Below are 27,599 nucleotides of genomic sequence, written 5' to 3'. Positions count from 1 at the left end.
TGTTCTAAAGTTTTTGTCTTTGTTTTTAAAAGGAGATAATGATCCATCCGTTTATGGGAGGCATATGGTGTAACAGGGACACCTTGTGGACGAGGACAGAACTGCATGTTTCAGACAGTAAAAACGACAACGTCTAACGAACGTATAAAGCGACCTCCACATCTGGAATGTACCCCAAGGCCTCGTGGGAAGTCAGGTGAAAATAACATGCATTATGAACAGAGGTGGATAGTACAATTTCTTTAAAAAGTTACTCAAGTAAATGTAACTTTCAGAGTATGTTTCTGGCTGCATACTTTTACTGCCATTTGAGTAATCATTTTAAGTGACTGGAGCTTTATTTTGAAGTAACGTTAGAGTTGAGAACAGTTTTTGGCTCCTCTCCATCCTTTGATTATAAATGATGATGTAGTCTATTTAATGTCAAATCACGGGTGACGTAGGCGGAGCCTCGTACAGGCTTGTACTGCTAACTAAGGAGGGTTTAAACAGTTGTCGGGAGAGGTCACTAGATTACTCAAACATGCAAGGATGACATCTTAGACCTCTTCATGTTTTTGATGAGGGAAGTGAGTTAGACGACGGGAGAAAGCTACAAAAAAAAAATCGATTTTGCAGAATATCCCCTTTTAACTATTGCAGGTCATGCTGCACTAAAATGAATAATTAATAATAATGAGGTAGTTTACAGATAAAAAAATGACTTTGTTCAGTTGCAATGTTTTTATTTATAAATTCTAATATTGAACAAATCAGTGGAAGAACTTAAGTACAGTATTATCACTATGTACAACTCTTTAAATTAACTTAAAAAGGTTGAAATGGACAAACAAGACACAAAATAAGATTAATAATAATTATTATTTGAACGTTAATCTGATGAAATGGTTTAGGGCAATTCTGACCTGATTTGCTGATGTGATGAAGAGTTTGGGACAAACAGCGACGAGTTTGATTTTTTTTTAAAACAGTGCTGCAGTTTTTATAAAGAACTGTCTCTGTCACAGGAAAATACGTCTTTGCTCACTACTGAAATGTTCATGTTTCCTCATTCTAAAAATTCAGAATGTTGTGACGTCGTCAGCTTAATGTCGATAGACAGCTCCTTTAGAAATGTACAAAACTAATAAAATCATTCAGACTTTAATATAAAATCCCATCTGTGTCTCAGCTGATGATGAAGACGCGAGGCCCCTCCTCTCCCATAGGGGGCAGACTCTCGATCATCATGTTCTCTATGAGTCCATACTTGTCCTCTTCCTTGCTCCGCCCCTTGCGCCCAGTTGCCGTGGTGTTGGAGGCAGTGGTCGGGGGGCTGGTGGGGGGGTCATTGGGGAGAGGGTCCAGAGGACGCTCCATTTGGTTGCTCAACTGCACGAAACAAGCACAGATTAGAATCAAAACAAGATTATTTTTATTATTAACCTGAATCTAACCCGACGGCCCTCATTCGTCCAGGAGCGGTTTTAGCAGAGGTCATCTGGATCCAGAATCCATTTTTAATGTGATGGGACCGGCCTGAGACTACACTGCCTCCAAATTATTATGTAAATTATATTTTTCTCTGATTTTGCCAAATTGTTAATATAAATGACAGTCACCTTTAGAGTACAGTTTGAATGATACAGAACAAACCTCCCAATGATAACAGTATTTTTGCAAAAATAAAAATTCAATGATGCACTGTTCCAAATTATTATGCACAACAGCGTTTCAAACCACGTTATTGTTGTAAAGAACTGAAAAAAGGCATTTGTTTATTTTTCAGTTAGAAGCATTAGCATATTACTGAAATCAAAAGCTATTTCAATCAAAACATTGTAACAGGTCATAGATGCTCCACAGGTTCTCAATAGGTTTGAGGTCAGGAGGATGGGGGCCACACCATGAGTTTCTCTTTTTATGCCCATAGCAGCCAGTGATTCAGAGGTATGTATGAGATGGTTCATTGTCCTGCATGAAGATGATTTTGCTACAGAAAGCACGGTTCTTTTCGTACCATGGACAAACGTGGTCAGTCAGAAACTCCACATGATTCTGGCTTAAAACATGCCTCCGCCACCTCCTTTCTGACATCACAGGCACCACTCCATCCACCTGAACCATCCAGCGTTCCACGGCACTCATCAATGAACAAGACCTTTTGAAAATTAGTCTTCATGTATTTCTGTGCCCACTGGAGCCGTTTCTGCTTGTGAACATTGATTAAGTTGATGCATAACTGCCTCTGGAGGATCCTACACCTTGATCTTCGCAGGACTCGAGGCACCAGCAGCTTCAAATACCTGTTTGCCGCTTTGCGATGTATTTGTCTGGCAGAAACCTTCCTCATTGTGCCTTTATCTGCACAAACCCCACTATGCTCTGAATCAGCTACACATCTCTTCATAGTACGATGATCACACTTAAGATTTAGTGAAATATCTTTTCATACCTTTTCCGAGGTATTCAACTATTTCAGGCTTTTCGGCACTAGAGAGATCCTTTTTCTTTCCCATATTGCTTGAAAATGTTGGTCTGCTTAATCATCATCATCATTGTTGTACGTCCTTCTTTAGTAGTTTTTCTTTAATTGGACTTACCTGTCACACTAATTGGCCCAGGTGTCACTGAGCCAAGAACCCTGAGACACAATACCATCCATGAATTTCACAGGAAAACAACATTTTACCTTTGACACTTAAACACAATTGGCATAATAATTCGTAAAGCACCGATATCGGCACTGATACTGTGAACTTATGTGGAAGCCAATATCGATCTAGCAACCGGTTCCTCTGAGACCTTAGTTGGACAAATAAATCAATGAAATACTATTTAATATTTGCTTTATTTACTATTATTATTTACTTCAGTCCAGGAGTTGAGCGCTTCTGTGAACACTTAGATTAAACCCACAGACTGTGTAAAGAAGTAACTGAGTCTGACGCTCCACATGAAGCTCATCGAGACCAGCAGTTACAGGGGCCAGTTTGGTTGCTACAATACTCGCGCTTACAGTTCCTAATATGGAACGCTGTCAATCACCTCCGGGGGAAAATACTGTTATCAATGTTCATATCTTGATTCACTCTTAAAGCCTTTTGGGGCCTGACTAAGTGATGAGGAGGAATCCCAGGGCCTCAGACCAGTTCCATCGGACGTAAAACTTCTGGACGGAGCTGAAACGTCCAGATGACCAGAGCTGAAACCTCTACACTGAAAACAAACCGATAAAATAGAGAAAAGATGAACATAGAGCCTTAAACCAGAGAGAGGTGGAGTCATGCACTCAGAGGGGTGGAGTCAGGCATTTAGAGGGGTGGAGTTATGTACTTAGAAGGAAACCCCATGAGAATTAAACATGAACGATTTAAAATACACATCTCCTCAGTGACACCTAGGGGCAAAGTGAGTACATCAGCCAAAGATTATACTCCAGTAAGAGTAATGTTACTTCAAAATAATACTCTCAACTCCAAGTACAAAGTAGTGGTCCAAGACATTACTCGAGTAAGAAAAAAAAGTATTTGGGGAAAGTACTACTCGAGTAAGAGTAACTTAAAGAGTAACTGTGGGGACATAACATCTGATTTATGTTTTGGCACAGTCACCAAAATGATAAAAGTATGCAGCTGGAGTGATGTGTCCCCAGTATAAAACACAGAATGGACTCAGGTTTAGATGTGGTTATAACATTATTAAACCAGTAGGGGGAGCTGTCTCACTTCCGCTCAGTGCATGGACTCAGCTTCTCTTATATAACACCTGAATATTTAAATGTCATTTACGTTCCCTCCTCAGCCTCTCAGCCCACAGATGACAGAACACTCCAGTACATTACTACACAACATGATAAAACTATTGATACTGTGCAGTGACATCATGCTGGAGGGCGTCTGCATGTATGTCTATGGCGGGAGATTCAGCGGTTAAGATTAAGAGTTTGGTTTTCGACAGAGGTGAGAGTGAGTAACTGAAAAACTGTTAGCTAATGCTAATGCTAGCTAGCTTGTGACTGTAATGTTATTTGAGACTTGTTTAACAGCACAAATCAGCTCACCTGCTTTTTATGGTCTGACTGTGTTAAATCAGACCTGTTCTACAAACACTGTGGCTTAAGTACTTACTTCTCCAGTTTTATTTTCTTAATTGTTGATACTCGTAGGATTCTAGTGTGATGTGCAGCTATCTATAGGGGGCGCCAACAGCATGTTGTGATGATGTTTACGGAGACGTCCGCTCCCATTGGACACTGCAGTTTTGTAACGTGGAAGTCAGCAGATTTGTTTCTTTTATTAAGTCGTTTGAGATGAATATTGTGTCTCTACAGTTATGATCCACCGGTGTCAGAGATAATGTTATAATTTACAAAATACATCTTCTTTAGATTAAAGTCTAACCAAGCTTCAGACAGAGCAGTGCCTCAAGTTAGCTTTCCCCCAGTGAATGTGGATGACATCAGCTGCAAAGTATCAACAGAATATGATAGCATTCAGAGCCCATGAGAGAAATGCCACAGTTATATTAAACAGTTTGAGTGTGAGACCTACTTCTGTTCTGAGAACAGCTCGGACTGGAAAAAAACTTAAAGCTTACCACCTGTCAATCATATTTAAGAGAGGGTCAAATAAACAATGACACAGGCACAAGAGAACAGGGTCTGCAGATGTGCTGCTGATGTTATAACAGAGAAGGTTATGGTGGGAAGCCAGATGAAGCCAAAGCTCAACTATAGACTACAGTTATTAAAGAGCTAACACAAATGTATTAAGTGTTCATTTTTAAGCTGCTCTGGTCGTTAGCATTAGCATTAGCCACAGAACATTAGTCACATCTACGTGTCAATCTGAAAATACAGAGTGGTGTCCGTGGTTTGGTCTGAGGACTCGCTGATACCTGAGAAATGTGGAGGATCAGAGTTTTTGACCAGTGTCGTATCAGAACAGGCCTCATTTATATCAAACATCATTAAAATAAAGAGCAGCTTGTGCTTCAGGCCTGAGTCAGTTTAACCATAGAGACAAAGTTTGAGCTCAAAATTTAAAGACACATCTGGACTTTGATGGAACAACCCCCCAGTGTGGGGCAGATGATGTTGTGTGTTGTGCAGATGTTGTGGTGCAGATGTTCTGTGTGTTGTACAAGTGTTTTGGCTGGATACGTACAGTGCTGTCCCTGAAGAGGTTGAGCATAGCGACGCCCACCACAATAACCATGAATGACCCCACGGTCGTCACCACGGCGATGGGGGACATGGAGCTCCACTCCTGGAACAGAATGATGGACGTGCAGAGGACCACGGACGTGAAGAACACGTAGTAAATGGGGTAAACCATCTGAGTGTTGAAAATGTCCAGGGACTTGTTCAAATAGTTCACCTGAAAATATGAAACAAATAAAATCCTGTTTAAGTCATGAGTCTGAGACGTTGGGGTCATCAGGGGTCATCAGGGTCAAGTCCATAAACAGATACAAAAAGCACATTCAAATTAAAATTTAGTTTGAGTATCCAAGATGTCCTTCAAGAGATAGAAGTGAACACGTACAAAGACATAGACATACACACACAAACTGCTTAAAATTGTGTTGATTTTCATGTTTTAAAACAGTAAAGATCAGATACTGAGACTTTAAATAAATGAGGAGGAGACATGAGGAGAACTCATGAGGAGGAGACATGTGGAGGACTTTACCTGAGCCAGGATGGAGAGGATGAGTGTGATGAGCAGGATGTAGGTCAGAGGATTCGCTAACACTGTGTAGTCAAACATACCTGCACAAAAACACAGGGAAAATAAATATGATGAATGTGTTTGAATGTTTGCAACAATCATACAAAGACACAGCTTTTTGGATCATTTTGTCCTTTTTTTCAGACCTAAACCTCCCTGTGTCTCCATAGGGTCTTTCCATAGGGTCTCTTAGGGCTCTACAAACTTGTTCTGAAGTGAATCCGATTCTGGGATTAGTTCTGTAGTCTAGTTTAGTCCAGTCCATCATTCCCAGTGATCTGGTTCAGGTTTTGTGCCCTGTCGTAGCTCCGCCCACAGCAGCTCCACACACAGGCCGTGTCCCAATTCGCCAAATGCACCTTTTGAAGGGTTCCTTCGAAGTACTCTTCAAAGTGTAGTTTGAAGGTTCCGGTCGAGAATCTGCCCTCCACAGTGTAGCCGCCATCTTGCTGAAGTGGGACAGGCCCACACCGCGGACCGCACTTCCACCACTGTCTTTGAGCGTATGATACGTACATTACGTACGTTATTTTTAATTATATTTTATTTAATAGAAGAAAAGTCAAGATGTCGTCGTCACAGCCGTTTCTTTCTGTTTAGATTGAATATCAATAGGCAAATATAACGTTCGAGGTGATTTTTTTACTCAATTGTAGCTACTTCATAACTTAAACAAAATATACCTTGTGAAAACGTAATAACAGAGACAGAGGTAACAATATAATTTTTACATTCATAGTCTATAAACCAGAGAACACTGATTAGTTGTACATATAGTGGGATATTGCAGTTTAATGGTTCGGTATTTTGGCCAGTGTCTACACCACTTTAATACAGTAGAGGGCACTGTTTCCCTTCTATGCCGTGCCAGTTCTTTCCATCTGATTATTATAAGGTATTTTCTAGCAGTGCAGCGCTACATCAAACTAGTGTCTTGATTTACTAACACGAAGGTAAATAACACGTGCCCACGAGGGAGTGCAGACCTATGGAATGTACGGAACTCATGAAGATTTTGTGCACGTCTCAGGACTCTGTTCTGTCCTTTCCTCAGAGTCCGTTGCTTCATTGTTCACATTACCTGTGTGGAACTCATTAAACCCTTCTGACTTTACGTTTCAGTCTCTTTGTCTTTGACGCTTACAATAGAAACGAGCATTCTTGCATTATTCTTATTGTCTAGCAATAACTGCACATTCCTTTATTCCATGTAACTCCTTTTTAATCATCAAACACACGGCCTGTACTTATCTTTATTCAGATTTAAAAGTTTCATGTCACACTGTTGTAGATGAGGTAAACCAGTACGAACATTTGAACGTGTATTGCGCAACGGACTCCATTTTCTTCTCTTTTTTGCGTAGCCGTGGTGCATGATGGGATATAGAAGTGCGTGAAGTGTGCACGGATGCACGCTTCGGTTACGTCCGATCTCCATGGAAACGGTGCAAAGGGAAGGGCAGGTTTGTCGGCCGCATTCAGTAGGGTGGGTTGAAATGGGACAGCCCTTGTCGCACCGGAAATTACGTAACTGCCCTTCGAACCGCCCTTCCAATGGTGATTCTAAGGCCAGATGGGCGAATTGGGACACGGCCAGCTCAGGAGCGACTGAGACCAGAGTTTGTAGAGGTTAATAAAATACAGGCTAATCTGAAGCTGTACGAGAGTCATTCAATAAATAAGGTGAATTTTTCGGTATAAGGACTTTTAATACAGTTAGAAGCTTACTTTTTTTTTTTTTTTGTTTTACTTGTTTTTGGATTTAATTGCTTTTGCAGAGTAAAAAAAAACTTTGAGAGTTTTGGCGATTAACAAAGATGGCCGACCAAGAAGCTCCAGGATTGAACAGCGGTCAGTTATAAAGTTTTTGGTTGCTGAAGGTGCAAACCCATTGAAATTCATAGGAGAATGTCACTGTGTCTGGTGCCACATGTTTCAGCCAAAAAAATGTCTACAAGTGGCTAAATTGTTTAAAGAAGGATGGAGCATTGTTGAGGATGAAGGCAGGGAGGCTACAGAAGTGAGGTCTCCTGAGGTGATCGAACCAGACACAGTTGACATTCTCCTATGAATTTCAACGGGTTTGCACCTTCAGCAACCAAAAACTTTATAACTGACCGCTGTTCAATCCTGGAGCATGCTTCTTGGTCGGCCATCTTTATTAATCGCCAAAACTCTCAAAGTTTTTTTTTTATCTGCAAAAGAAATTAAATCCATGTGAAAAACAAGTAAAACAAAAAAAATAAATAAAAAAAAGTAAGCTTCTATCTGTATAAAAAGTCCTTGTAACGAAAAATTCACCTTATTTATTGAATGACCCTCGTATTTTATAGGCAAAAAAAAAGAAAGGCAAACTGCTGTTTAACTCTATTTACGTGGACCGAGGCGTGGACCGGGCCAAGCAGTGAGAGGACACAGAGTGAGAGACCTGGATTTTGACCTGGTTTAGACCTGGTTTAGACCTGGTTTAGACCTGGTTTAGACCTGGTTTAGACCTGGTTTAGACCTGGTTTAGACCTGGTTTGTGTGCACTGTTCATGAGTAAAGCAGTGAGGGGACACACAGTGAGAGTGACTTGTGCTGGTTTTGCTACTGGGAGAAACACTGATGTGTGTTTCTCATAGTGTGTCTGTGTGCATATGTGTGTATGCGTGTGTGTATAGGTGTGTGTGCGTTCCTCACAGGTCTGCAGGACGATGATGAGTCCTTTGGCGGAGGCGACGGTGAAGGCTCCGAGCAGAGAGCAGATGGAGATATAAACCAGGATGTGAGTCTGACCAAACCGAGGAGCGAAGATCACGATGAGAACAAACGCCGCCAGAAACACCAGGATGGCATAGACCAGGAACCCTGCGGGGGGGAGGAGAGATGGATGATGGAACTTTAGCTCGTCTCCATGGAGAGGTCATCGTTTTTCCTGGAATATTCCACTGTATGGCATTACACACATCTATCTGGCATGTATTAAATGACAGGAGCTATAATGTAAAAGGACAAACATGCATTCTACAGGCTCGTCTCTCCACAGATCAGATCTGTGACTTGCTTGTCTCCATGGAGATGGATAACTTTAATGCCATATTAGTCGCTGTAATCTCATTCATCCAGGAGTGGTTAATGCCACACTGTGAAACATTCAAGACAAAGCAATAGCATGTCCAGCATGTTCCCATTAAATGACATGGTGTTATTCTCGCTGCACTGTGGGACGTGTCGCCGCACTGTGGGACGTGTCACGTGTCACCAGTCCATGGGACGTGTCGCAAATCCGACTTTTGACTCTTTTCAAACTAAAATCACACACATCACAGCTCCTGTAATAAATAACTAATAATAAACTATGTGACTTTGTACATGTAGACAGTGATAATGATCCTGTTAAACGCAGCTCCAAGCTCAATCTGATTTTTGTTGGGCTGATACACACATCCACCACCAGAGGGCACTGCAGCTCAATGTGTTGATTGTGCGGGTTAGTAAAGCTGCATTATGTCACTTTTCTGGTATAGGATCCACTAATGACCATTCCAGGCAAAACAATAATGTCTCCGTGGAGATAGAGAAGTTTAATGCCATACTGTGGACCTATCTACATGGAGACAAGCAGGTGACATTACCAGGCCAAGTTATGGATCAGATCTGTGGAGCGGTAACTTTTCTTGTCTCCATGGAGATGTTATTGCTTTGCCTGAAATGTTCCACAGTGCAGCTTTAAATGGCCCAAAGCCGATAATAACTTGAGAGTTCCCCTGTGTCTTTACCCGGCTCCAGAAGCTTCACTGTCAGCTCCTGCAGTGATGTCACTTCCTTTTCCTGTGGCGCGTGGATGACCAACAGGACGCTGCCGATGATGCACAGGAAGCAGCCCAGTTTCCCGATGAGGTTTAGTGCCTCCCCCAACAGGACGGAAGACAGAACTGCACTGAAAGAGACAAAGCACGTCAAACATCCAGCTCCGTTTACACAACGCATCAGACTCCAATGTTTATACAACGTGTCAGACTCTGTTCAAATAACAAACTCCTGTCCTCTCAGGGAACTCATGTCTCCGTGTGTCAGATGCCCTCCCTGTGCGTGAGATGCCCTTCCTGTGTCTCTATGAGGTCATATTCTGTGTTAAAGTTGACAGTTATGTAGATTAATTTTAGAACAGTGGATTGCTGTAGTTTAATAAAGACACGGTCGTCCCCCGAGATAAACATCCTGAGCAGCTTTTAAATGTCAAACTTCATAGTTAACCTGATAATCTCACTTCCTGGACACAGCAGACGTGACGTTCACAGAGGTGACTTCATAACTGTTACCAAGCAACCATAATGTAAACACACATCATGTAAACAACCATCATCTAACCAACAGATGGAACGTGTCTGAACGGCACAATAGTTATGTCGAGACTTGTGAAAATAAACTCGATCAGTGTTATTTAGTGAAATGTCCCGTTGTGTTGGAGTCAGGGGCAGATTCTGTTTGACGTCACAAAAACTTCTGGATTTTTGGACTTTTCTCACAAACTGACACTGAACTGATAAATCTCAAAAACACTGAGCTCGGGGATGATCCAAACACAGAGACAAACATGAAGCCCTGTCACATGACCTCCTGTCACATGACCTTTACTCTCCGGAGGTGATGTTTTTACCTGACGATGACAGCGAGGGCGCCCAGCGGGGTCACGAGGGTCACAGGAGCAAAGGCATAAGCCACGAAGTTTAACACCTCCCCTGCCGCCACTGGAACACACAAACATGCTGTTAACCTCTGTGTCTGACCATCTGACCCTCTCTTTCGACCATGTGACCCTCTTTTCTGATCATCTGACCCTCTCCTCTGACCCTCTCCTCTGCTCCATAATATAGTCACCATCCCTCCTCTGTACCCTCCCTCCTCTGTACCCTCCCTCCTCTGTACCCTCCCTCCTCTGTACCCTCCCTCCTCTGTACAAAGGAGGGATCCTTTGTCCCTTCACACTGTGATGTAAACAGTTGAACAGTGGTGCTTCTTACTGGTCAGCAGTCCGCCCCACCAGAGCCAGTCCTTCAGGTAGCCGTGGCCTCCATCGCCTTAAAACACAGATAAAGATCTTGAAAACAGACATTTACTGGAGACGCTGGAGCTTTGATGTTTTACACTTCTTTCATTAACATCAATTATAAAATAACTACTGCAGATTCTCCACCCATTTTGATTTGATTAAAAGTCTTATATCACACAAACTGACTGTGAGCTTTTATCCATGTTATAATGTTGCTCCCTCCTCAAAAACATAGCTGGAGTTGTGTTTTGTTTCATTCACACATGTTTGAGTAACACTTTATTATTAGTCTGTCTACATCTCCAAAGCTCAAAATGCTCTGTTTCACCTTGTGATGTCATCAAGTGGTAGTTTTCAAGTTACCAGCTCCTTTTACCTTTAGTTCAGTAGAGATTGGCAATTCCAGGCCTGAAATCGTCCAAATGATTCTAGTGAAGGTGTATGGAGTTTAAAAACACAGTGGAGCACTTCCTGTATTACCACATGATGACATCACAAGGTGGAACAGAGCGTTTTCAGTTTTTATATGAAGTAAAATATATGAAATGGGCAGTAAACATACAACAACAACAAACTACTGCTAACTACTACTAATATTGACTTTGAACACGGTCCCTGACAAATAAAGAATAAAAGAAAGAAATAAGCAGCATTCACACAAAATGTTTCAAAAAGTCTCAGATCTGACGAGGGCCACGGGGGAGGTTATGTCACCAGTGCAACGATTCAATACCGTCACCAACGCCACAGTCTCCAACGCCTCAGTCCCCACGACAACAACAGATGCCATGAAACAGGTGTCCTTGGGGGGCAGATTTTCCAAGGTCAGATGTGTAAATCCCGGAAAAACTGGAACATTTGTCCATCTTGGAATAGTCTGTGCTCATGTGGCATCAGCACATCTTAGAACAACTTTATGTTTCTGTCATTACTGGACCTATCCACATGAAACAGACCTGGTTTAGTCCAGGTTTAGTCCAGGTTTAGTCCAGGTTTAGTCCAGGTTTAGTCCAGGTTTAGTCCAGGTTTAGTCCAGGTTTAGTCCAGGTTTAGTCCAGGTTTAGTCCAGGTTTAGACTTTTTACAGATAAATACCAAATCTTCAGCTCCCTCCATCGTCTCCTTTCTGTCGTCTCACATAAATCTGTATCATCTAAATAACGTGACTATTTGACTAATACAAACTGTGGCTAATTATTTAGCCTAATTTGACTAATACAAACACGGCTGAAGACAGACAGCCCCGAGACTTAAAACATGAAAACATGAAAGTTTGAACAGAGGATTGGGGTTTGTAAGGTATTTTTTTTAACAATGTAATGCTACCCTCAGATGCCTGTAGCCCTACTCACCAAAGACCCCCATCCTGTGAGGGTCGTAAAGCAATCTACAGCACTGGGGCCAAGAAGATAACATCTAGGACCAGGGCCACTTCTTATCTGTGGCCCTGTTCACCAAGGACTGAGTGCCCCCCATCCTGTGAGGGTCATAAAACAATAAGATTGATTGACTTAAAAACGCACATTCAGGGATTTTGCCAAAAAAGGTTTTTAATGTGTAATCACATGCTGCCGAGAGGAAGACCCGCCTCACACACTGGGAGGCCTATAAAAGCTGGAAAGACAAACATCTCAGGACTCTCTTCCTATCCTTTCCTGAGAGTCCGGTGCTCCATTGTTAACTTTACCTGTGATGAACTCATTAAACCCTTCTGACTTATATTTCAGTCTCTTTCTCCTCTTTGACGCTTGCATCAGAAACGAACATTTCTATCAATTTGGTGAGCCCGACGTGATTGGTGTCAAGTGATCTGGAGGACCTTTGGGCATATCGAGGTGAAGTCTGATGACTGAGTCGGTGACAACCAGGGGCCCCAAAATAAGGTAAGCAGAAAACCTTTTTAATAAAATTTCTGCATAGGTTAGTTTATTCTTTATTAGGGTTGTCACTGTCACATGAATCTGTAATTCTTTGTCTTGCAAATTTAGAATATAATTGGGTGGGCTATCTAGTCCAGTTTGTTCTTTCACATGTAAAGTTACATGAAGCACATTTACTAACACATAGGGACAGATCAATGAGCCGGTATTAGAAATCCTGGTCCGGGACCAGGTGGCGCTAGGCCCGGTTGAGAGACTGCCAGCAGACTAGGTTCTACTGGAAAGCCAGGGCTGGACCCTGAGGGCAACTAGTTAAATTCTTAATCAAATTACCTCTTGGAATAGAATCTGACGAGAGTCTATTGAACGTAGTCACTGCTAAGAAACGCACGAGCCCTTGTAACCAAGACGGCTGGGACCATGTTAGGGGGAAAATCCTGGTCCGGGACCAGGTGGCATTAGGCCCGGTCGTCTGACAATAGACTAGGTTCTATTGTTGGCCAGAGTTGGACTCTGAGGGTGTTGAGCGCCCTATGACCAAGACACGGTTGGACCGTGTGTGTGGGGTGTGGAGCCCTGGGTCCGGGACCCACTCAGCTGAGCATGATTGAATAAACCGGTAGGGACAGAACTTCTTCTTCTTCTTTTTGGGTCACTGTGGGTGGCTTGGGTCTCTGACTCCTCATTTCTAGCCTTTATCACATAGAGTATTGGCTGGAGTAGAGACTGCGTAGGCTGCATTTGGGGGTGGAGAAAATAAAGGCAAACAGCCCGGGGTGTAGGAGTGTCGGGTCTTTAAAACTAAAATCACATATCCTGCTAGAACCCCCACCCCGCACAGACGCTACGGCCTCTGCGTAGAAGCCTGGGTGTGATACGGGTTGGTCTAAAGGGATCTCTGTGGTGAAAGGTTTGGATCCATACATTAGGCTTATGTAAACAGGTTTTATTAACATTTTCATTCCCGATAGTCCAAATTACAGGTGTGTGAAACAGACTTGGTGACAAACAGACTGACTGACTGTGGTGGAAAAGCAGTTGCGGGTTTACTCAATTAGGATTCTGACTATTTGCTCTCAAATAAATTCTAAGTGAATAGTTCCTTTAGGGTGAGTCTTATCTCTCCTGCCTATCATACTCCCTTACTCAGCTATACATCCCCTCCTTTCTTCAACCCTACCCCCACTATCTTCCATCAGCATTAGCCTGTTTCCCTCTCACCTGAAGGTCAAATTGGGAACCTTTTCCACCACTAGACAATGGACGATACAGGGACGAAGTTTACTCCTGCTACGACGAAAGAAGCGTGTACTAATGCCTTAGATATACTTTTGTTTGGGACAGAGGATAGAAAAAAGAAGAAAGAAACAGAAAAGTTTGAGATATGGGTAAAAGACTTGCAAATGAGAGGTTTGATAGGACAGGACACATCTCCAAATCCTAGAAAAGAACAATTGCTGAATATTCAAACGGTTGTCCATGCTGCTTGTGATTTCACTGAAGCTGAATGGGAGCGAAATGGCAAAAAATGTATAGGGGAGTTTAAAAACAGAGTGGATATAGCCAGAAAAAATAAAGCTCTTTGCAATGCATACCTCCCCCACTTAATGAGGGGGGCAGGTTTTAACATAACATACACCACAGTGACGCCACAAATACAATTGGTGCAATCTAAAACTGAAAGGGAAATGACCTTAGATAAGAAGGGGGAAGATGCATTTCTCCCTCCTCCTTATACTGACCTTTCACCTTATAGCGAGGCCCATAAATTACTAACTCAAGCTACTAATTCACAAACTTGGGCTGTTACACCCCCAACACTGATAACAACTAATGACTCTAACACCACAACACTACAATGTCCATTGGTATTAGTTAAAGCAGGATTAGTAGACATAATAGAAGAGCCTACAACAAATGAAGCTATTGGAGTAGTAAACGATGCTTGCTGATAATGCGGAAGCAATCGGTGATGACAGTGCAGCAGGAGCAACATCTATGGCAGGGCAACTGATTGACCCAGATGATGTTAAAACACTGAAATTTGTTAATGTGAAGGGCATGAATCAATAAGAAAAACAATACAATTTGGAAGTGATGATAAGCATTCTCAAAGTTCTACACTAGAAGAGGTTTCTAGTAAAATAAAAGCAAAAATAGATGAACCATTGTATGAGACTTCGTTTACAACTGATATTAAACCTAAATCTACAAGGCCAAAAGGTTTACATATTAGTGATATACCAAACACAGGTTATGATAGAGTTCCAACTGACCTTTTGACCCCTCCTACATGGGTCAGGCATGAGAGATCACCATACTCTCAGAATCCTGCACTCTCTAACAGTTTACTCATCAGAAGTATGCATATAAAAAGAAAGAGCAGTATGTTTTAAACTCATCTGACAGTAATGATTTATTTGAGCATTCACATAAACTTTAGAATATTTTTTGTTTAATTAGATCATGCTGAAATTTAAGTAAACAATTCAAACCATGTCTTTATAATTATTGAAAATTCCTCACTTTAACTTTAGGATATTGTAAATATAGATACAGATTTCTTATGCAAACTGTTCACACATTTTTTGAGGTGAAAATGAACAACTTGTCCATGCAAGTTGGAATAGACTTTGAATAAGATTTTAGTTTTGACTGAAGTGGATTTGGGATGGGTCTTTGGCCTGTTGTGTCTGGGTGGGCGTGGTCCGAGTGCAGTGGCTCTGGGTGCATCGCTCCAGCTCTGAACTGAAAGGTCACATGACCTGGACTGGCTCTGCTGTCTAAACATGGCTGCTGCGTCGCTGAGAAACATGAACTGAACTAAAACCAAAGAAAGTCCTGCTGGCTCTGAAACTCATCTGTGGACTGGGCTCCTCCACTACTGGTCACAAGACAAATGAATGAACTGAATCAAAACCTTCAAGTGCTCTGCTGCTCCTCTAAAGGCCCCATAAAACTGTCTCTGCTGCTGCGTTTGGGCTGTGTTTGCCTGGGCACTCATGACTGGAGCCTGTTCTCAGATCCACACAGTCAAATATTTTGTTTTTAACCCAATTACAAAATTTAGAAGTGTATTCATTTAATTGAAACAGTTTTGCTCCATTCCTGAAAATAATCATTTACCAATATAACATTATTTAGGCTATTTCTTTTCATTGTACATCAAAGCTGTTGCACTGGGGCTTCTACATAATGCATATGCAACATATTTGAAACGACATTCAGAATGGCCACAGTTAACAAAATTAGAAACAAAAGTTTGGAAACAGTATACTTATACACGTGCACCACAAGGTTTTGTGCACTCTCCGGAGTATTTTAATCAGGCTTTGAAAAGAGACCTTACCGACCTTTTGCTTCCAAGTGGTACAGTTCTTATACAATATGTAGATGACATCCTCATAGCCTCGCCTAATGAACAGGACATTCTCACCGCAACCCACTCCACTCTTTCACGATTGGCTGAAAAGGGGTATAAAGTTAGTAAATCAAAATTACAATTTGGAAGGCGAAGGGTTGTATTCCTTGGGAGATCAATTTCAGGCTCATCTTCCTCAGTTTCAAACCAACATCGATCTACCATACTCCACCACCCTAAACCTAAAACAGTAAAAGACATGTTATCATTTTTAGGTTTAACAGGCTTCAGTAAGAACTATTTACCTGAATATGTCAACCACACAGCCCCATTAAGAGCACTGATAACTGAGGCAGGACCAACTAACCTTACTGCTCAATTAAACTGGAACATTGAGGCAGAGGAAGCATTTATTTCCTTAAAACAACAAATGGCACATTCATGTGACTTGGCTGTACCAGATTATACCATACCTTTTCACCTAGATGTGTATGAGAAAAATGGAGTTGGCAATGCAATACTTTATCAGAAAAAGGGGGACAGTGTGGCAGGTCAACGTAAAGTGCTGATGTATCATAGTGCTAAATTAGACAATATAGAAAAAGGACATCCACCGTGCACACAACATGTAGCAGCTATATCTATGGCCATAATTAAAACAGCACACATAGTGAAATGTCATCCTCTAATCATACATACACAACATGGAGTAGCAGCCTACTTACAATCAGTAGCTTTTACACTCTCAGAACGACGCACAGAAAAAATCAAACAAATACTAGATCAGCCACATATTACATTTGAAGGCACAACCATCAATATGGCAAATGATCTAGGGACAGGGACACCGCACAACTGCGCTGACATAGCGCAACTAGACATGACTCTAGTACCAACATTGTATGCAGAACCACTGCAGAACCCACAACTAATGCTGTTTTGTGATGGATGTAGCTATAGAGATAACACAGGGAAAATTAGAACATCATATGCAATAGTGAAAGCTACTGGACAAAAGTTTGAAATCATGGAAGCTAAAGAGATACTTATGCCAGGGGCTTCAGCACAATTAGCAGAAGTAATAGCTTTAACCAGAGCATTGCAATTAGCTAAAGATCAAACAGCAAATATATATTCTGATTCTGCTTATGTAACACATGCAATACACATTGATGCCCCTCATTGGATGCGTAAGGGATTCATAACCAGCACTGGACAACCTATTAAACATCTCAAAGAAATGACTGAATTGATAGAAGCTGTTAAATTCCCATCTGAAGTAGCTGTATTAAAATGCAAGGGCCATGCAGAGAGAACAACACTTATAGCTAGAGGGAATGAAGCAGCAGATGCAGCAGCAAAAAAGGCAGCAGGTTATAAAGGACCTCCAAGTAAAAAGTATGTGTGTGTGCAGATGGATGAAGAGAAAGATTCAGTGAAGTTGACAGAGCAGGATATTATTGACTTACAGACTCACGCAGGACCGTATGAACATAGTGTTTGGACTGACAAGGGTGCGAAGAAGGACAAAAAAGGACTTTGGCGCTATCATGACGGACGTTTAGTTGCACCTAACTCTTTCTCAAGATGGGTCAAAGTTACCCCAGTAAGGAGAGAGACAGCTAATTCAGTCATTAAGTGGCTGACAAGAGAATTTGTTCCTAGGTATGGGTTTCCCCCGTACCATCAGATCTGATAATGGCACACACTTTTCTAACAAAAATATGACAGCAGTGTGTGAATATTTTGGAATAAAACAACATTTTGGAACAGTCTTTCACCCACAATCCCAGGGCCTGGTTGAAAGAGCAAACCGCACATTGAAAAGCTATCTAGCTAAAATCATGAACTCTACCAAAATGACGTGGCTGGATGCCTTGCCATTAGCGCTGATGGCAATGCGATCCACACCACATAAACATCTCAATCTCTCTCCACATGAGATCTTAACTGGGAGAAGGATGGACACTCCTCTCCAACCTGATGTGTGTGTACCTAGAAATGACCAAGATCATGAAATCTCTGACTATTACAAAGCATTAACTAATTTAAGTTTAGTTCTCTCCCAACAGATCCTGAACCTGGAGACCTCCTCTGAGTCAACTTTAGAAGACCCAATCAAACCTGGTGATTGGGTACTGGTGAAAAGTATTAAACCTAATTGGACTGAACCCAAATTTGTAGGTCCTTACAAGGTACTTAACAGTCGCTCAAGGGCTATTAGAATCGAAAAAATTGACAAAGCCCACAAAAGTAAAGTGAGCCACTGGATTCACATTACTCATTGCGTCAGAGCTCAACCTCCTGAACGCACTCTGAAACAAATTAGAACTGATTTGGCTGAACTTGATTCTTCTTAATTATGACTGTGGCATTGTATGAGTACTCTCAAAGAGATACTACATTAATTGTAATGCGGATGCTGCATAATTTCTATTTTTTATTTATTTATTTATTTTTTTTCCTTTGCATGTTCCTATGAAATAATCACACAATAACAACACTAACAACTAACCAATAATAGTTTTGGGCTTCACAAAATGTTTATTTCAGCAACAGTAATTTGACTGTTCTCTTGCAGCAGAAGACAACGAATCCAAAGTCGACACATGTATATATAGATATATAAATGTGTCAAAGGGGGGATATTACAAATTTAATTTTAGTTTTCAAAACTGGATTGTGTGAAAAAAGGTGTTATCATTTAGAGAATGTTCCATTAACTATAAGATTGCTAACCAAGTTGCTGCAGGTTTCGAATCTATTCTTTGTTGGTGGTGTACCATTAATAAAAATGTAGAATTAATTATATTCATTACAATGTTATGTATCAGGCCAATCTAACTAGAGCTGCTTTACTTCTATTACAAGAAGAACTACATGCTAATACGTTAATGACCTACCAAAATCGTATTGCTCTAGACATGCTTTTAGCTGAAAAACGAGGTGTATGTTCACTCTTTGGTGACCAGTGTTGTACAATCATACCCAATAACACTGGCCCTGTTGGGCCTCTCCAAGAACTTTTAGATAAAATGAAAGATCACTCAGACCAGATGCTTACTGCCTCTGGAATTAATGATGTAATAGGTGATTGGTTTTCTAATACCTTCGGTAAATGGAAAACTTTATTTCTCTCACTTTTCACTTCACTTAGCATAATTCTAACCATACTGATGGTCTGTGGCTGTTGTTTCATCCCTTTTGCTCGTACTATGGTTGAAAGGTGTGTGACTACAGCTTTTTCTAAAGAAGTTACTGCTGCAAAACAAATGGCACTACTTCCTATTTCTTCTAACACCCCTCCTCCTATGTACATCACAATTATTTCTGACTCTGAGACTGAGGACATTCAGTGTAAACATGCTGTATAATGTTGTTTTGGGAAATTCATGTTTTTGATTTTGGGTTGGTTTAATAATAGCATAATCATGTACAGTACTGTGGGTATATGTGGTGTCTTCGGACGGTTGCCGGGAGCGGGGCCACAAAATGTCTTTTCCCATTTAAGTCAGAAAGTGAAAAAATGACAAAACTATAATAAATGGGTTTTTAGATTTTGTACCCATAAATCCACGTACTTTAATTTAGCAAAATTATTTTCATTTATTCTACTCATGAATGTGTATGCTTTTGTTATTATTCTTAGTATTATACTTGCTTAAATTTTTAATTTCTTCCATTATTATCACTTGTTGTAAACATTACTTTTTATTTTTTCATAGTTGGGTTCACACCATGTAGCATGGTGTGAAAAGGGGGAATTGTAAGGTATTTTTTTTAACAATGTAATGCTACCCTCAGATGCCTGTAGCCCTACTCACCAAAGACCCCCACCCTGAGAGGGTCATAAAGCAATCTACAGCACTGGGGCCAAGAAGATAACACCCAGGACCAGGGCCACTTCTTATCTGTGGCCCTGTTCACCAAGGACTGAGTGCCCCCATCCTGTGAGGGTCATAAAACAATAAGATTGATTGACTTAAAAACGCACATTCAGGGATTTTGCCAAAAAAGGTTTTTAATGTGTAATCGCATGCTGCCGAGAGGAAGACCCGCCTCACACACCGGGAGGCCTATAAAAGCTGGAAAGACAAACATCTCAGGACTCTCTTCCTATTCTTTCCTGAGAGTCCGGTGCTCCATTGTTAACTTTACCTGTGATGAACTCATTAAACCCTTCTGACTTATATTTCAGTCTCTTTCTCCTCTTTGACGCTTGCATCAGAAACGAACATTTCTATCAGGTTTGAAAGTGCAAACATTTGAATGTGTAAATTACTTTACACTGGTAAATACAAATATTTATTTTTTACACTTACAAATATCGTTTTGCAGATTCAAATGAGTAGTTTTCATATAGTTAATTAAACCAAATGCTATGTTATGTGTGGCCTGCTCTGTAATAAGCACCTTTAGGAATCCTTTCTCCAGGTTAACTGGAAAGGCACTGCTAAAAAAAAAAGTAGGAGCCAGTGTTTGTGACCACTCGTAACACTAGCCTTATTAGCAGGAAAAGTCAGGGAAAAGTCTGTTAGCATAAGCATTAATTAGCGCTAGCAAAAGGCGCTACTTAATGCTAACTGTGGTGGCATCAGCCATCCTGTACGGTGTGGTCTGCTGGAACAGCAGCATCACAGAGAGGGAGAGGAAGAAGCTGGACAAGTTCATCAAGAAGTCCAGCTCCGTCCTGGGCTGTCCTCTGGACTCAGTGCAGGAGGTGGGGGACAGGAGGGTCCTGGCTAAGGTCATTTCTATGCTGGGCCATGAGTCTCACCCCCTGCAGGACGCTCTGTCTGCCCTGGAGAGCAGCTTCAGTGACTGATTCACCCTCACTGTGTGAAGGAGGTTTCAGGTCTTTCCTTCCTGCTGCTGTCAGATGAAGATGCACAAGCCTCCACATGGAGGATCAGGTTAGCTTCTTTACTGTAAATAAACCAGTTTAGCCGTTGCCACAGCAACCTCAGTCCCTCTAGCCCCACCCTCTGCTGTCTCCAGTTTCTAATCAGCCATTGCACTTACAAATCGTTTTGAGACAAACTTGGCGCAACAAATGTCTCAAAACTCATGAGTGAAATTTTCAGAATAAAATTAATAAGTTGAACCTGTAAAACCATATGTGTAAAAAATAAATATTTGTATTTACCACTGCAAACACAAGCGTGCCCTCATATAGGGGCACTGGTCTCACCTGCCGCCCGTTTCACCCTCCCGCCCGTCTCACCTGCCCTTGTGCTCCCGTCGTTCGGCAGGCGCAGCAGAGCCTTCTTCTTCATGATCACACTCACTCCAATGAATGTGGCCGACAGCAGAGCCAGACCCAGCCCCAGGAGAAGGTTATAGGTTTTCGTCACCGTCACCTCAACTAGAAACAGTTCAAAAGGGAAAGGGAAAGTTACTCCCACAGTAAAGTTTAAGTCAGGCTTCATGAAACAAACTCCACTCATTTTAATGGCAACTTAAAGGAGCTGTACCAGATTGTTTCCATGTATTTGAGTGAAGTTCACACCAGTACAGATGTGTTGAATAAACACTTGCTAGTTATTAGCATGCTAGTTGTTGTTTAACTTTACCGTCACAGCAAAAATCCACTTGTCTCTGAAAGTGGTAAAAAGTGCTTATAAACTCATTATGGGCAGTCATTTGAATGTTCAGAATGCATAAGGTCTGTGAGGAATAACTTTGGACAAAACTGTTTAAAATGAACTAGTTCTGTTTTTAAAACAGTAAAAATCAGGTACAGCACCTTTAATTTGATCGCTTTTATTCTGAACACGTTGATGCACACAGGGAGGGCATCTGACACACACAGGAAGGGCATCTGAGAACATGTTTGTCTAAACTTCAGGCTGAGCTGTTTTTGTGCAGAATAAAGATGAGGATGTGTAAAATGCAGTGACCTGATCCTTTGTTCAGAAAAGAACATTCGAACAGAAACAGTAGCGATTCCTCTTTGAACATTTCCTCATTTAAAAAAAGGCCTTTAGACTCAAACATCACCACATGAACTAACACTAGACCAACATCACCACATGAATCATAATAGACACAAACTCTACACTGGAAATGTAAAAATGTGCCCTTTATAATTTTGTTCTCTTAGACCAGAACAGATGAAATGCTGTATCTGTTTTATGGCTGTTGTGTCGTTGTCGTCTCTCCATAGTTTCATTTAATCATGTTTTCTAATAAACATAATAATAATAATTAAAAGGCAGTGGTGGAAGGTAAAAGGTAAAAGGTAAAAGCACTTAAGTACACTTTACAGTGTGTACTTTTTATTTTTACTTCAGTACATTTGAGAGCAGTATCTGTACTTTCTACTCCACTTTTGAACAGGACTGAAAAGTAAAAAGTACTTTTCATATGGCTTGAGGGGTTATTTTGACCACGTTTGTGGAAACATCCTGACTTAAGTAAAAGTGTATTTATTTTTGTTTGCTCAAAGCGGAAAACTTAAGGAACAACAGTGGAGGAAGTACTCAACTTTAAAATGTGTTACTGCTCAGGCCTATAGTGTTTCCCATGAGCACAGAGGCCCCTGGGACCTGCCCTGGCACACACGTATCTAGGCTAATTCACCTGTCAATCATCATCATCTGAACTCTGGGAGATTCTCTGACGACCAAACTCACACCTTTGAAGTACTGAAGTCTCCTGGACCTGAGTCAACCACAGTCTGAAAACATCTGGACAATACAAAACTGTAACTGATGATACAATCAAACTGCACGGTCATAAACACAAGGATTAAATGTACAAATGGTCTGGGAGGGCATCTGACACACAGGGTACAGGAGGATGGGAGGGCATCTGGCTCTCTTGTCTGTCTTACCTGGTCTGGTGCCATTGTTGAGAGGAATGATGGCCGTCATAAACGTCTGGTCAGTGAGGACGCAGACCGCCGACATGGAGCCACAGTCGACCCGGAGCAAAGAGCCTAAACACAGAGAGAGAGGGGTCAGCAGGAGCCTGAGGGGTCAGCAGGAGCCCGAGGGGTCAGCAGGAGCCCGAGGGGGTCAGCAGGAGCCCGAGGGGTCAGCAGGAGCCTGAGGGGGTCAGCAGGAGCCTGAGGGGTCAGCAGGAGCCTGAGGGGTCAGCAGGAGCCTGAGGGGTCAACCTCACAGCAGAGACAGGCGAGAGCTGTTAGAAGTGTATTTAAATCATGGAGTCTATTCTTTTGTATCAATAGAATGTCATGATGACACGACCTCCTGATACTCAACACAACGGGTCAAATCCAGATCCTGAAGACTAGACCAAGATGGGTCCCACTGCTCCTGACACAATTAACCCAGAGACACTGAAGGACGGGTCAAATGCAGAGGACACATTTACCTCCTGCTGTTGGAGCAGTTAAATTTTAAACCTTTGAATTGGCCTAAAAGCCGCTATAAACTGTGTTAAAGTCACTGATGAATCAATATAAACTATGAGTTTTGTAACTTTTTCATTAAATATGTTTTACTGGGAAATAACAGACTTTAGCAGCAGGCGCCATTTTTAAATGTGATGTCGCTTCCTGTTCCTTAGATGATTGAAAACAGTTTAGTTTAAACATATTTACTTTCCTCTGCAGTCTTTTAAACCCAGCACATCATAAACATGGATCTATGGTTACAACTGTGACAGGAAGTGTAAGAGGGAGCTAAGGTCAGAAGGCGGGGCTAAGATGAGAGCGTCAGTGAGACACACACTGATAATCCTATGAGATACTAGATTATTTCTACATGATTTACAAATTTCATACAATGTGTGATTAAACCATAAACTGTATATATAAATGCTAGCCGCCGCGTTCCAAACAGGAAGTGCTCCATCAGCTCTGGCTCCAATTCACTTTCTATTGAAAACCTGTGGCTCCTCTCTCTGTAACTGCTGCTGTCAGACTCGTCATTTTGGTCTTAAAATGTTCATATTAACCCGCTCTACATGATCCTTGGGTTTTTATTTCACTATTGTGTCTGTAAATCAAGATATGAACATTAATAACAGACAAATCAGGTGCCTTCTTTCACCGAGGCCACTCCTACTAGTGTTAGCAACGCTGTCAGTCAAACCTGTTGCTAAGCGCCTGCTCCCTGATAAACCAGAACTGGACTCCAAATTGGTCCCTATAACTGCTCGCCTCGATGAGAACACTATGCTTCGAACGCTGTGGGTGACATCACTCACTTAGTCACTTCTTTATACAGTCTGTGGGTTAAACACTTCTGAAAGAGAACTGCCGCTTGTTTGCTGAACATGGACCCGGAGGTGACATCATGGACGCAGAGTCAGTGTTCTGTGTCGTTCTGTTGTATGTTCCCGCTGTATCTGTCCAAACCAGAATATCGGCGGCCTCTGTGATCTGTATGTGCAACGATAAAGACCTGACACACCATTGGTCAACTCAGGAAACGATTCTGAAATGAGCTTAAGGCTGCGTTTTGCTGCCCCACCCACCAACAAAAGTCCTGCTAAACAAACTCACTGAGCAAATATGAGGCTCATGTTTCAATGTTTGAATTATTACTTCATGATTTTAACCCAGAAACAGGAAGTCTGCGTTTATCTGCCACCGGTGTCATATCAAGTCAGAAGGTTATCAGGTAATCAGATACTAAAACTACTACAGAATCAAGATACTCACTGGACACTCACTGGAACCTACCTGGAGGGATTACACAGATATAAGGGAACACAGAAGTTTAAGTTTGACAAATATTCTTCATGTTTTCCTGAGGAGTCCATTTTGAAAATACATATATCTAAAAATATACAAAATACAACATAAAAACTAAACTAAACTCACTATGAAGTTTGTGATTTTAGTATTGCAATACAGACATATTAACCAAGCAACAGAACAAGCTTTTACACAGAATAAGACCCCATAGAGACGCAGGGAGGGCATCTGACACACACAGGGAGGGAGGGCATCTGACACACACAGGGAGGGAGGGCATCTGACACACAGGATTCGCATCTTTTACACAGAATAAGACCCGATGCAGATTTGCTGATGGCGGATCGTTCAAATTCTTATCTTTGTGAACTTTCCCTTCTCAAAAAAACAACACAGCAGCATCAGGCGGGGCATCAGGAGCATCTACACACAGTGACAGGAGTGTGTGGTCGTGTAATACTGGTTTGACCACCTCCTCAGTGAAACACGAGAACTTTATTTACACTGCCAACAAAGGCTGAAAGTGTCTGCAGGCGACATCCCGAGTGAGCGACCACGAGAAGTTAACAGGAACTGTGTGAAAGTAACACAAAAAAAAACATCTAACGCAGCAGGATTCACACACAACACAGTCTACAGACGGGTTCAACGAACAACTGAATCAGACACTAATCAATATGAAAACTAATATCAAAATTAGATCCTCATTTTCACAGGAATCAATACTAAAAAAGCCCCATTGTCAGAAATGAACGTTTCCTGAATATAATGATGTCGAGCTGAATCTTTCACAAATATAAGACACATAGAAAAGTATACACACACAGACCACTATGGAACACACACACACACACTATGGAACAGACACACACACTATGGAACAGACACGGACCACTATGGAACACACACACACACACTATGGAACACACACACACACTATGGAACACACATGGACCACTATGGAACACACACACACACACTATGGAACAGACACACACACTATGGAACAGACACGGACCACTATGGAACACACACACACACACTATGGAACACACACACACACTATGGAACACACACGGACCACTATGGAACACACACACACACACTATGGAACACACACGGACCACTATGGAACACACACACACACACACACACACACACCTGAACCACTGAGGGATTATAGATATAAGGCCACATGGGAATAGAACACAAAGTACAACACCACAGTGTCTAAAGAAAGAGTGCTTTATCATCGTGGTATCAGGATCGGTATCAAGTATCGAGCCTGTTCCTTAGTATCAAAATCAAGGTTGAAATGTTTATTTTAGTACCGTGACAACAGTTTGCACTTATGTTTTGTTAGTAACATCACGATTAATATCCAAAATGTAATTCAGAAGAAACTCACAACACAATCACACTGCTAAAATACTAGTATTTTAAAGAAAATACTAGTTAGTTAAGCGCGTTATTAGCTAAAGTACAGGTTTTATTTCCACACTCAAAGACTAAAACAGACAAGTTCAGAAATGGGACTCACTCTTACCCCTGACCCCGGTGTAAATGGGACTCACTCTTACCCCTGACCCCGGTGTAAATGGGACTCACTCTTACCCCTGACCCCGGTGTAAATGGGACTCACTCTTACCCCTGACCCCGGTGTAAATGGGACTCACTCCTGACCCCGGTGTAAATGGGACTCACTCCTGACCCCGGTGTAAATGGGACTCACTCTTACCCCTGACCCCGGTGTAAATGGGACTCACTCTTACCCCTGACCCCGGTGTAAATGGGACTCACTCTTACCACTGACCCCGGTGTAAATGGGACTCACTCTTACCCCTGACCCCGGTGTAAATGGGACTCACTCTTACCCCTGACCCCGGTGTAAATGGGACTCACTCCTGACCCCGGTGTAAATGGGACTCACTCTTACCCCTGACCCCGGTGTAAATGGGACTCACTCTTACCCCTGACCCTGGTGTAAATGGGACTCACTCTTACCCCTGACCCCGGTGTAAATAAATAGACCAGATGCTTAACACCAATTCTGAAACTCAAATGATCATTTTAAAAGCTCTATTTTAGACAATATTGTAATTTTCAACAAAACATAATAGCATTTGTTTATTGCGCCATGAGACGAAGTGAAACTGTTCAGGAGAGCTCCATTTTTATCCAGTTCTTGCTCAGGTGAGGATCTAGTGACTGGAGCTTTATGTAACAAGATTTAATTTGGCTCATTTTGTGATTTATTTCATGTTTTGTCACATTCACCAAAATTATAAATCAGATATAACGCCCAAAAGTTACTCTTTAAGGTACTCTTGGTTTTCACAAATACTTTTTTACTTTTGCTTGACTCATTTATTTGTCCATTACTTTGCACTTCTACTTGAGTAATATTTTTTTTTAAGTAACGTTACTCTTAACTCTGAATATAACTGTCATTTATTCACATCAAAACTCAAACTACTTAAAATAATTATTAGCACAACAGGTGCGGGAAAGTGTGCGTCAATTTCACAGTTTTTGGCGCAAATGATGCAGCTGTTATTGTTATCTTAAATTATATTGTTGTTGTTATTATTGTTGTTGTTAGCTTAAATGCTGTTGTTGTTAGCTTAATTGATGCTGTTATCTTCTGTTAGCTTAAACCGTTAGCATTCACATCTTACCGTTGTTGCAGGTCTCATTGTGCAGGCGCAGATCCAACATTTCTGCAGCTTTTTCACCGAGATTTCCGAGAATAAAAACGACACAAACATAGGCTAACTTAAATATCCACCGCGATCCATCAAAAACACGCGAGGATTGAACGAAAAAGAGACGAGAAGTGGACAGAGTGCACCACACGATGAGTTTAGAAGAAAAGAAAAGGATGTTTGGAGGATCCGGGAGAGAACAAGTGAACCAGCCCCGCCCGGAGAGACGCAGGGGGG

General features: G+C 41.6%; 1 protein-coding gene across 1 annotated transcript; it reads right to left on the bottom strand.

Annotated features, from left to right (window-relative positions):
• Positions 1-758: 758 nt before the first annotated feature.
• Positions 759-27,527, bottom strand: nipal4 (NIPA like domain containing 4). Its single transcript, XM_033984680.2, has 10 exons — positions 27,336-27,527; positions 22,825-22,929; positions 21,214-21,354; positions 10,721-10,777; positions 10,357-10,447; positions 9,476-9,636; positions 8,397-8,564; positions 5,676-5,755; positions 5,148-5,360; positions 759-1,371 (listed from the first exon to the last, which is right to left on the bottom strand). Exons 1-10 carry the CDS (start codon positions 27,373-27,375, stop codon positions 1,168-1,170), a joined length of 1,260 nt encoding a protein of 419 aa, XP_033840571.1. The 5' UTR covers positions 27,376-27,527; the 3' UTR covers positions 759-1,167.
• Between the last annotated feature and the right edge of the window lie 72 nt (positions 27,528-27,599).

Source organism: Periophthalmus magnuspinnatus, chromosome 19 (assembly GCF_009829125.3).
Source record: "Periophthalmus magnuspinnatus isolate fPerMag1 chromosome 19, fPerMag1.2.pri, whole genome shotgun sequence".
In the NCBI taxonomy this organism is placed as follows: Eukaryota; Metazoa; Chordata; class Actinopteri; order Gobiiformes; family Gobiidae; genus Periophthalmus; species Periophthalmus magnuspinnatus.
The sequence above is the reverse complement of the archived record's forward strand: the minus strand, read 5'-3'. Positions and strand labels throughout refer to the sequence as shown.